This window comes from Colobus angolensis, unplaced genomic scaffold (assembly GCF_000951035.1).
Source record: "Colobus angolensis palliatus isolate OR3802 unplaced genomic scaffold, Cang.pa_1.0 Scaffold10, whole genome shotgun sequence".
NCBI lineage: Eukaryota > Metazoa > Chordata > Mammalia > Primates > Cercopithecidae > Colobus > Colobus angolensis.
In genome coordinates, this window is record NW_012110919.1 from 20,261,554 (window position 1) to 20,274,299 (window position 12,746).

The 12,746-nt window shown below is 44.6% G+C and overlaps 1 protein-coding gene across 1 annotated transcript in view; it reads right to left on the minus strand.

The window, feature by feature from the left end:
* The window catches only part of SVOP (SV2 related protein homolog (rat)), a 113,720-nt gene that overhangs the window by 80,737 nt on the left and 20,237 nt on the right, over positions 1-12,746 (minus strand). Inside the window, exon 2 of the mRNA XM_011935939.1 lies at positions 865-1,025. Coding sequence (XP_011791329.1) covers positions 865-1,025 — 161 coding nt within the window. The remainder of the gene's footprint in view (positions 1-864; positions 1,026-12,746) is intronic.

Consider the following 12,746-nt stretch of genomic DNA (forward strand, 5'->3'; position numbering starts at 1 on the left):
ATCATCATCACCATCATAATCCCATCTTCATCATCGTCATCACTATCATCATCATCACCATCATAATCACCATCTTCATCATCATCACTATCATCAGCAGCAGCATTATAACCACCATATTCATCATCATCATCACTATCATCACCATCATAATCCCATCTTCATCATCATCATCACTATCATCACCATCACCATCATAACCATCTTCATCATCATCATCATCACTATCATCATCACCATTGCCAACCTTATCATCACCATCTTCATCACTATCATCATAATCATCATCATGATCACCATCATCAACATCATCACTATAATCATCACTGTCCCATAATTATCACCACAATCATTATCATCACCACCACTATCATCACCATCATCACCACCACCACCATCATTTTCATCATCATTACCATCATCTACACCATCTTCATCATCATCACTATCATCACCATTGCCATCCTTATCATCACCATCTTCATCACTATGATCATCACCATCACCATAATCACCACGATCATCACCATCATCATCACCATCATCACATTACTATCACGATCATCACCATCATGATCATCACCACCGTCATCATCATCACCATCATCATCTTTGTCATCATCATCATCATTGTTACTGCCATCCTCAGCCAAGTGATGTGCAATGATGCTGACTGGCAGGGATTGTGATGTAACCTTGCCTGCTGAAGTAAGCCATGTAGGCTCAGTCCCCACTTCCAGCTCCACCCCTTGGCCCTCTGGGCCCTCCCAACTGCCCCTTCACAAGAGCCCTCTGCAATTGCCTGCTGGGGAGGCAACCTTGACAGTGGCTCAGGCTGATTCCCCAACTGCAGGGCCCTCTCACCATCGGTGGGATTGGCAAACTCCTTGGGCACAGCTGCCCCATCATCCAGCTCCACAGCCTCTAGGCCCACGCGGACCCCTTCAATCTGGACTTCATGCTCTCCTGAAGCCGTGTCGTCCTCTGACCTTGCACTTTCACCTGTGCGACGGAATTTCACAACCCTAGAGAACAGAACAAATCTGGTCAAGATGGCTAAAGCTTCCCCCAAATGGCCTTGCTGCACAGTTCTAGTGACCAAGACAGGTGAAAGACTTCTTCTCATGGTTTGGAGAGTTGACAAATGGGGGTTAGCATTTCTGTTGAGTTGGACTGGGGTTGGGGAGAGTGATAACTTCAAGAGTTACAATGTCAAGACTGCCATGTACAGTTGAGCAGATTGGGCACTGCCCAATTTCAGGGTTTCCTATTCACATAGTAGGTTGTGATTGAGGATATCTTTGTTTTAGGCCAGAATACTGTTTGTGAGTACATCTGTTTCAGATTTTAGACTCATCTGTCTATATCTAACATTTTGGTCATCTAAAGATCACATTAGGCCCACAAAAAGTTGCTCACACCATATTTCTAAAAGTTTAAAGAGGATGCCATATTTTAGAATAGAGACAAGGTTTCACTATGTTGCCCAGACTGGTCTACAACTCCTGAGCTCAAGTGATCCTCCCTCCTCAGCCTACCAAAGTGCTGGGATTGCAGGTGCGAGCTACCACGCTTGGTGCCAAAATCTTTAAATTGGGAAAATTCACATAAAAAGCCAGAATCCCAATGTCTCTTGGAAAAAGTAGAATATCTCGCTGTCTGAAGCCCACATTCCTGCACTGGAATTGTGCTAGGTCTGGGCAGTGGTGGCCCCTGGCGCACCCTGACCCCAATTTTAGATGGGTCATGCACTCCACAGTTGACCACTGTCTCCTCTTCTCTAGATTATCTCCAGCCCTAAGGGTCTTTTGCTAGTTATCCTTGCACTTGCTCTGTGTTCCTCTTACTTGGCTCATGGCCCCATTTGTCAGGCCCTGTAGGCATTTGAGTTTGAGACCCCATGGGTCCCACTCTCATGCAATATGTTCCTTCAAACTATGCTGTTGCTTGTTCCTCTCCAGGAAGCTTTGATTCTCTGGGAAGTCGTTTCTTCTTCTGGAACTCAGGGGCAAAATTACTTGTCTCCTTCCAACTTTGTCACTCTCAAACACAAAACTCCTGCTGTCTGCCAGCCCTAGGGTGGGTTTTGGGGTTATAGCACTGACAAGACAGATGTGTTCTGATCCTTGTTTCTCAAGGAGATAGTGATACCGAACGTGCAAGTCCTTTCTATCAAGGCTTTGAGTCCTTACAGACATTTTGAAGAAAGTCTGGGGTGCTGAGTACTGTGGATCATGCCTGTAATCCCAGCACTTTGGGAGGCTGAGGTGGGAGGATTGCTTGAGCACAGGAGTTCAAGACCAGCCTGGGCAACACAGTGAGATGCTGTCTCTACAAAAAGTAAAAAACTTAGCTGGACATGGTGGTGTGTGCCTGTGGTCCCAGCTACTTGGGAGGCTGAGGTGGGAGGATCGCTTGAGCCCAGAAGGTTGAGGCTACAGTGAGCCGTGATCATACCACTGCAATCCAGCCTGGGCAAGAGAGACCCTATCTGAAAAATAAAAAGAAAGAAACAAAGAAAAGAAACAAAGAGAGAGAGAAAGAAAAAGCAAGAAAGAAAAAGAAAGAGAGAGAAAGAAAGAAAAAAAGGAAGGAAGGAAGCAAGGAAGGAAGGAAGAAAAAAATAAAAGGAAAAGGAAAATAAAAAGTCTGGCTGGGTATGTTCACTCATGCCTATAATCCCTACACTTTGGGAGGCTAGGGCAAAAGGGTCACTTGAGTCCTGTAGTTCGAGACAAGCCTGAGTGACATGGCAAAACCCCATCTCTACAAAAAATACAAAAATTAGCCAGGCATGGTGGTGTGCACCTGTGGTCCCAGCTACTTGGGAGGCTGAGGTGGGAGGATTGCTTGAGCCCAGGAGGTGGAGGTTGCAGTGAGCCAAGATTGCGCCACTCCCTCCAGCCTGGGTGACAGAGCAAGATCCTGGGTTTTTTTTACTTGTTTAAAAAAAAAAGAAAGAAAGAAAAAGAAAAAAGTCTGGAGTTACATGGGGCATGAATAACAGAGGTAGTATATGAGCAGATGGAGTACACATTTGATCCATGTTTTTAAAAGGTAAATAAAGAGAAATATTTAAGTTCAAAATACTGCTATTATTAACATTGCATCATTCCATGTATTTCACCAAAGAATAACTGTTGCGCTGGCATAGAAAGGGTAAATCTCTGGATTTCAGAAGTACAGGGAACATACCCTGCTTATGAAGTTCTAGAAGAGAAAAGACAGATCAAATCACAGTAATTCTGTAAACTCCTGAAACTCCACTCCTTGGCAAGGCTGGGCTTGGAAAACCTGAGCTGTCAGGCTCGTCTTGGCTGGAAATGCAGGGCCCAGCACAGGGTTGGCAGACAGACTGGCGGGGTTTGAAGCTTGGTGCTAACATTTCACCCCATCTACCACAGTCACCTCTAATAGAATCAAGTTTGTGCTCTGTGCAAGTTCCAGCTGTTTTCCGTGCACTCGATCTGCATAGCACCTCTCTGAAGTTCATATTATTATCACCATTTTACAGACAAGAACACTGAGGCCCCAGAACTCACATGGCCTGCCTACAGTCCCATAACTAAACAGGCATGGAGCCAGGATTCAACCGCAGTTTTATCTGGCTTAAAACATTGTATTCCTGGCCAGTGAGAGGGTAACACCTCTTTAAACTCTTCCATTGCTTCCCACTTACTCTATTTTTTTATAAAGATATTTTATTTTGAGACATTTCGAGCATATAAAATTACACACGTAACAATGAGTGAAATCTTTGTTTCTGCTGTTTAACTAAAGGATTAGACATGTGAAATCGCCAACATTTGTCCCTAGTTCAGTTGAAGCCACCCCGTCTCCATCACTCACATCTTCACAGGTATTTCACATTTTAAAATAGGCAAAGGACTTCAGTAGACATTTCTCCAAAGAAGACAGGCAAAGGGCCAATAGGCACGTAATAAGTTGCTCCATATTAGGGAAATGCAAATCAAAATCACAACGAGATACCATAAGATACAGGTTCTCACTCTGTCACCAATGCTCTTCTTTGATGGTGGTGGGGGGGCTTTATAGGCATCATTATTCGATTTAATCCTCACAGTAAGCTTGAGAGGTGGAGACTATTATTATCCCCACTGGATAAGACAAACAAATAGTCACTCTGAGCCTCAGTTTACCTCTTCTATACATTGGTGTAATAATTGTGCCATAAGTGAGGTGTCCTAGAAGAAAATCGTGAAACAGATTCTTTTCTTATTGTGGTAAAATGTACATGCCATAAAATTTGCCATTTTAACCATTTTAAGTGTACAGTTCAGTGACATTAAGTTTCACCTGAAACTCTGTCCCCATAGAAATCAATGCTCCATTTTCCCCTACTCAGCCCCTGACAAGCACCCTTCTACTTTCTGTCTCTATGAATTTGACTCCTCTAGGGATCTCAGATAAGTGAAATCATACAGGATTTTTCCTTTTGTGTCTGGCTTATTTCCCTTAGCATAATGTCTTCAAGGCACATCCATGCTGCAGCACATTGCAGAACTTCTCTCCTTTTTAAGGCTGAATAATACTTCACTGTGTGGACAGATCACATTTTGCTGATCCATTCATCTGTTGATGGACACAAGTTGTTCCCATGTTTTGGTTATTGTGAATAACGCTGTAATGAACATGAGTATATAAATATCTATTTGAGTTCCTGCTTTCACTTATTTTAGATATAGACCCATAAGTGGAATTACTGGATAAAAGAGTTATTCTATGTTTAATTTTTTGAGGAATTGCCAGAACGTCTTCCACTGTGGCTGCACCGTTTTGTATTCTCACCAGCAAAGCACAAAGATTCCAATTTCTCCACATCCTTGCCAATACTTGTTATTTTCCATTTGCTTGATAACAGCCATCCTAATGGGTGTGAGATAGTATCTCATTTGGTATCTCATTGTGATTTTGATTTGCATACTCCTAATATTGAGCAACTTGTTATGTGCTTATTGGCCCTTTGTTCGTCTTCTTTGGAGAAATGTCTATTGAAGTCCTTTGCCTATTTTAAAATTGGGTTGTTTAACTTTTTGTTGTTGAGTTGTGCTTCTTTCTATACTCTGGATACAGATCCCTTATCAGACATATGATTTGCAAACAATTTCTCCCATTCCTTAGATTGCCTTTTTACTCTATTGATTGTGATCGTTGAATGTACCAAAGTTTGAAAAAAAAATTTTTTTAATACAGGATCTCATTCTGTCATCCAGGCTGGAGTGCAGTGGCATGATCACGGCTCACTGCAGCCTCAACCTTCTGGGCTCAGGTGATCCTCCCACCTCAGCCTTCTGAGTAGTTGGGACTACAGGTGCACACCGCCATGCCTGACTAATTTTGGTTTTGGATGTTTTTGGGTTTTTTGTTTGTTTATTTTTGTTTTTTGTAGAGATGAGATTTCACCATGTTGGCCAGGCTGATCTTGAACTCCCAAGCTAAAGCGATCCATCCACCTTTGCCTCCCAGCGTGCTGGGATTACAGGTGTGAGCCACCATGCCAGGCCGAAAGTTTTAAATTTTGATGTAGCCCAATATATCTACTTTTATTTTTATTATCTGTTCTTTTGGTGTCATATCCATGAAATTATTGCCAAATCCAATATCATAAGGCTTTTCTTCTATACTTTCTTCTAAACTTTTATGGGTTTAGGTCTTTGATCCATTTTGAGTTAACTTTTGTGTATGGTGTTAGGTAAGAATCCAACTTCATTCTTTCACATATGGACATCCAGTGTTCCTAATACCATCTGTTTAAAAGACTGTCCTTTCCCCCACTGAGTGATCTTGGCACCATTTTGAAAATCATTTAATCAAATCATATGATTCGAGAATTTATTTCTGAGCTCTGGATTCTATTCCATTGATCTGCGTGTCTATCCTTAAGCCACACCTAAGTAAGTTGTAGTAAGTTTTGAAATCGGAAAGTATGAGAACTTCAATTTCCTTCTCATTTTTCAAGATTGCTTTAGTCATTCAGTGTACCTTAAGAGATTCTATATGAATCTTCAGGTAGATTTCTCTTTCTTCCTTTCTTTTTTTCTTTCTTTCTTTTTTTCTTTTCTTTCTTTTACATCTCACTGTGATGCCCAGGCTGGAGAGCAATGGCACAATCTCAGGTTACTGCAGCCTCTGCTTCCCAGGTTCAAGTGATTCTCCTCCCTCAGCCTCCTGAGTAGCTGGGACTACAGGCACATGCCACTACACCCAGCTAATTTTTGTATTTTTAGTAAACATGGAGTTTCACCATATTAGCCAGACTGCTCTTGAACTCCTGACCTCAAGTGATCGGCCTGCCTTAGCCTCCCAAAGTGCTGGAATTGCAAGCAAGAGCCACTGTGCCCACCCTCCTTTTTTTCTTTTGAGACAATGTCTTGCTATGTCACCCAGATTAGAGTGCAGTAACACTATCATAGCTCCCTACAGCCTCAAACTCCTGGATTCAAGTGATCCTCCTGCCTCAGCCTCCTGAGTAGCTGGGACTACAGGCACGCACCACCACACCTAGCTTTTTGTTAGTTTGTTTCGTAGAGACAGGGATCTCATTGTATTGGTCAGGCTGGTCTCAAACTCTTGGCCTCAAGCGATCCTCCCGCCTTGGCCTCCCAAAGTGCTGGGATTAGGATTTTTCTGTTTCTGCAAAACAATGAGATGGGGATGTTTGTGCAAGCGATTTACTAAGGAAATACTCTCAGAGAAACCCACTGGGAAGCAGGAGGAGGCAGGAGGAAGCTAAGAAAGGATGTAGTTCCTGCTGAGGTCTGTCCTCAGCCTGACCACACAGGGAGCTCTGGAGTGTGACTCGTACCACCGAGAAGGTCCCACCTGGGGATGTGAGGGCTGGGCTGTTACACCCTCATATCAGTCAGTCCTTGGCTACGCCACCCCCAGCAGTGGAGGGCATAATCTCCCAGACAAGGTGGCTCCCCTCCACCAGGGGCAATCCAGAGGGAGCCACAGTTGTGAACCAACACTGGCAATAATAGCTGGGGGAGTGCCAGCCTGCTAAAGGAATCTGCAAAGGGCACCAACCGTATCTGCTACAAAGAAGCTCCTGCAGAGTTATTACACAAACTAATTGTAAAGCACAAGACCAATGTGAGGGATTCATCATTGAATTCCCCTTCCTCGAGCTCCTCGGATAATAGCCCTCAAACCATGCAACTAGTTATTGAGCATTTGCTATAAGCCAAGAGCTGTGCAAAGCCCTTTATATTATCTCCTGCTACCTTAACAATCAGCTTATGAATTAGGTATGGTTATTAGACCATTTTATAGACGAGGAAGTGGCTGCTCAGGTTATGGCAGTTGGCCTAGGTCACACAGTTTGAAGAAGCTGAGGCTTCAGTTTGGTGGTCTTTGGTAAGAGCGCCTTCAGTCCTAGTCACTGGGTGTCAAGTCAGTGCCTCTCCCAGGCATTCATGTATCTCAGGAACGAGGGCAAGGTCTAAACTGAGCTGGCTTGTGTGGGCAGGCTTGCCAGAGAGTGGAAAATGGTGTGTGTTCTGGAGCAGGAATCAAAAGGCACAGCTCCACTCCAGCCTGGTTGACAGCTCTTTGGACTGTCACTTGAGTCCAGGGGTTCTTGAACTGGATGCAGCCTCAGAACTTCCACGGGGCTGGTCACAACACAGACGGCTGGGCCCTGCCCCCAGAAGGTCTGATTCAGGAGGTGTGACCTGGGGCCAAACTGTTACACTTTGAGTGCATTCCCAGGTGCTGCTGACATCGTTGATCTGGGGACTGTTCTTCTCGTGCATCAGAGGCAGGCAAGCGATTCTGCTGTTCCCCTGTCCCCAACCCCATCATGAAGCAGATGCACTGAGGGACTGAGCCCCGAGGAGTCCCCACTCTCTTGTTGGCTGAGCTGGGTGTCTACAGCTCACCCTCCTCCCCTGAGAGGCCTGTGACACAGGACTCAGGCAAACATCCTGCCATCTGGAGCTGGGACATCCCTTGCAGCTGGAAGGCAGGTGTCACTTAGGAGCAAAGGCTTGAAAACAGACTGCCTTAGGCCTGGATATCTGGTCAGAAGGTGGGACTAGGACATCTCTTAAGCAGTACTTGCCAGGCAAGAACACTGTTTTATTCAAAATAGGTATTTAAGAGGTCTGCATGGTGGCTCACACCTCTCATCCAAGTACTTTAGGAGTCCAAGGCAGGAGGATTGCTTGAGACCAGGAGTTTGAGACCAGGCTGGGCAACACAGCAAGACCCCATCTCGGGTTTTGTTTGTTTGTTTTGAGACAGAATCTTGCTCTGTCACCGAGGCTGGAGTGCAGTGGCAAGATCTCGGCTCACAACAACCTCTGCCTCCCAAGTTCAAGCAATTCTTGTGCCTCACTCTCCTGAGTAGCTGGGATTATAGGCATGTGCCACCACACCTGGCTAATTTTTGTATTTTCAGTAGAGACAGACTTTCTCCGTGTTGGCCAGGCTGGTCTCAAACTCCTGACTGCAAGTGATCCACCTGCCTTGGCCTCCCAAAGTGCTGGAATTACAGGCTTGAGCCATCATCACTAGCCTGTAAGACCTATCTCTACAAAAAAAAAAAAAAAAAAGATTAGCCAGGCATGGTAGCACATACCTGTGGTCTTGGCTACTCAAGAGGCTGAGGCAAGAGGATCTCTTGAGCCCAGAAGGTTGAGGCTACAGTGAGCTATGATTGCACCACTGCACCCTAGCCTGGACAACAGAGTGAGATCCTGATTCTAAAGAAATAAAGAAGTAAATCAAAGTAGGTATTTAGTTACGGTAACTTCTCAGGGATACTGATAGAGATTATGGGGTGCTTTAAAGCCAGCTGTGTGCCTATAAACTGGTTCTCAAATACCCTCCCCCAACAATATTGATTTGTAGCATTTGCCAATATCTGTGTCCTAGATACTCCCACAATGGCTTGTTTCAGCCTGTCAGTGATTAAATAACAGGCTCCCCAAATTCTTGCATATTTAACAATCCATCTGCTCTCTAGAACTGGTACCATCAGGCTCTAGCACATCACTGTTAAAAAAAAAAAGAAAAAAGAAAAGTCCTCAGGGGTGCAGTGGCTGACACCTGTAATCCCAGCACGTTAGGAGGCCGAGGCAAGAGGATCACTTGAGTACAGGGCTTCAAGACCAGCCTGGGCAAAATAGAGAGACCCCATCTCTACAAATAATTTAAAAATTAGCCAGGTACAGTGGTGTGTGCCTGTAGTGCTAGCTACTCAGGAGGCTGAGGTGGGAGGATCACTTAATCCTGAGAGGTCGAGGCTGTAGTGAGCTATGATTGCATCACTGCACTCCAGCCTGGGCAACAGAAAGAGACACTGTCTCTAAAACACAAAACAAACGAATAAACAGAAACCTCGTGAAACTACTGACACATGCTACATTACAGCTAAACCTCAAAAATATTACACTGAGCAAAGAAGCTAGTCACAAAAGTTCACATAGATATGAGCCCACTTAAATGCAGTGTCCAGAATTCATGGAGACAGAAAGCAGATTAGTGGCTGCCAGGGATTGGGGGATTGCCAGGGAATGGGGAGTCACAGATTAATGGGTGGGGAGTCTCCTTTTGAGGACTAGATAGAGATGAAAGTTGTGCAACCTTGTAAAATTGCACGCTTTAATTGATGGTTAAGATGGAAAAAAAATAAAAAATAAATAAAATGGTCAAAATAGAGCCAGGCATGGTGGGGGTGGGGGGTTGGGTGGTACCTGTGTCTGTAATCCTAGCTAGGTGGGTGGCCTGAAGCAAGAGAACTGCTTGAGGCCAGGACTTCAAGACCAGCTTGGGTAATATAGCAAGACCCCCTCTTTTATTTTTTTGAGACGGAGTCTCACTCCATCACCCAGGCTCCCTGCAACCTCTGCCTCCCAGGTTCAAGCAACTCTCCAGCCTCAGGCTCCCAAGTAGCTGGGATTACAGGTGCGCACCACTACCCCCGGCTAACTTGTGCACTTTTAGTAGAGACAGGGTTTTACCATGTTGGCCAGGCTGGTCCTAAACTCCTGACCTCAGGTGATCCATCCACCTCGTACTCCCAAAGTGCAGGTATTATAGATGTAAGCCATGGTGCCTGGCCGCAAGACCCCATTTCGAAGAGGAAAAAAAGGTTAAAATGGTAGTTTATGTTATGTGTATTTTACCATCAAAAAAAAAAAAAAATCCTTAACTCTTAGCACTGCTATGGATGTTATTGGAATCCCTTATCCAACAAATGTTGAATGGGCACCTGCTTTGTGCCAGGCCCAAAGGTGCTGCTGGGATCACGAAGGTCATCAGACTTCAACGCCTTTCTGCAGTGCTCATAGTCTACCAGGAGGGGATAAGAATTTTAAAAACAAAAATAGTGATTACATATGGACATCACTATATAAATGGTTTGCACATTGTAAGAAATGCTGCAAATAAAATAAACTGGGTGCTGAGAAAGGCTCATGGTGGGAGTGACATTTCACATCTGGAACCCACTCAATGAGGGGTGGTATGAAATGGGCTACAGAAAGGAAACTACAAATGAGTAGGACCCCTAGTCCCGAAGAAGCAACCCCAAAATCAAAAATGTAAACAGTCCCCTAAGGTATTCGCAAAAGATGGACACATAGAGAAATATCCCAGGAAGGAAGGAGATGAATGTTTGCGTGCACTCTCAATTCATCTTCAGCGATGAAGGCAAGGTCAATGGATCAGCACCCTTGACTCTGAGGACATCACAGAAAGAAATCGCTGGGTGGCCTGATCATCCTCCTTGAATATTCCTTTTGTCACATCTCCGCAAGGACCATCCACGGCTCCCTGCTTCCTTCTGTGGACTAATAGTGACCGCTGCAGCCTTTTAGAAGGTAATTTGTGATATCTTTCACAATGTTTAAATGTCTTGTGCTGCCACCAGCTTTGTTCTGCTGGCAATTCATTACAGGGATGGAAACAAGTAGGCAATGACTTACAATACCGATAATGGCTGATACGGGGCCAGGCACAGCAGCTCAAGTCTATAATCCCAGCACTTTGGGAGGCTGAGGCGGGCAGATCATTTGAGGTCAGGAGTTTCAAACCAGCTTGGCCAACATAGTGAAACCTCGTCTTTACTAAAAATACAAAAATTAGCTGGGCATGGTGGCGGGCACCTGTAATCCCAGCTACTCAGGAGGCTGAGGCAGGAGAATCGCCTCAGTGAGGCGATTCACTGCAACAGAGGTTGCAGTGAGCTGAGATCACGCCACTGCACTCCAGGCAGGGTGACACGGTGAACTCTGTCAAAAAAATAATAAGAATAAAGAACAGCTGATATGGACTGTTAGTTTGCCATGTGTCTGGTGCAGAGTTCAGTGCCTTGTGGATTATCTTATTTAATATGCACTTTCACTATCCCTATTTTACAAATAAGGACACTTAAGTGCAGAGGGGCTGCAGGCTTGCCCAAGGTCACACAGTAAGTGGCTAAGCCAGGCTTTGGCAAAGTCATCTGCCTTCAGTGTCTCCAGTCCCAGCCCCCCTGCTATAGTCCCTTCTGCTGCTAGCATGCTGTTTGCAGCTTTGAGTGTGATAATAGAACACTAGAAATGATCACTGGGACAGGGGTGATTAAATGGATATAGCGCATCCACTTTTTTAATGTTTTTACAGCCGTGTACGGTGGCTCATGCCTGTAATCTCAGCACTTTGGGAGACCAAGGCGAGAGAATTGCTTGATCAATCCCAGGAGTTCACGACTAGCCTGGGCAACATAATGAGACCCTCATCGCAACAAAAAATTTTTAAAAATTAGCTGGGCATGGTGGTGCATGTCTGTGGTCCCAGCTACTCGGGAGGCTGAGGTGGGAGGATTATTTGAGCCTGGGAGGTCAAAGCTGCAGTGAGCCACAATCACACCACAGCACTCCAGCCTGGGCAACAGAGCTAGACCCTGTCTCAAAGAAAATCAAAAATAAATCAATAAAAATGTTAGAACTTAATATAATTTTAAAAATAAATAAAATAAATAAATAAAAAAATGTTAAAAATGTTTAAGTTGGCCTGTATCAAAATAACTAAAAGGCAGAAACAACCAGCCAAAAGGCACAAACATCCAATAGATAAATGCATAAACAAAATGTGAACAATACATAGAATAGAGTATTATCCAGGCTTAAAAAGAAAGGAAATTGTGGCATAGGTTACAACATGGAAGAACCTTGAAGATATTATGCGGAGTGAAGTAAGCCAGCCACAAAAGGATTCTACCTATATGAGGATTCTACCGACATGAGGGGACCTAGAACAGTGACATTCACAGATATAGAAAGCAGGATAGTGGTTACCAGGGCTGGGGGGAAGAGAGGACAGGGAGTTAGTGTTTAATGGGTACAGTTGGGGAGGATGAAAAAATTCTGGAGATGGATGATAGTGATGGTTGCACAACATTGTGAATGTACTTAATGCCACTAACTGTACACTTAAAATGGTTTATGGTCCTGTATTCCCATCACTTTGGGAAGCCCAGGAGGGCAGATGACTTGAGGTCAGGAGTTTGAGAGCAGCCTGGCCAACATGGTGAAACCCTGTCTCTACTGAAAATACAAAAATTAGCCGGGCGTGGCGGGTCATGCCTGTAATCCAGCAACTCAGGAGGCTGAGGCAGGAGAGTCGCTTGAACCTGGGAGGGGGAGGTTGCAGTGAACTGAGATTGCGCCACTGCACTCCAGCCTGGGCAACAGAGGTAGACTCCGTCTCAAAAAAAAAAAACAAAAAAAAACTGT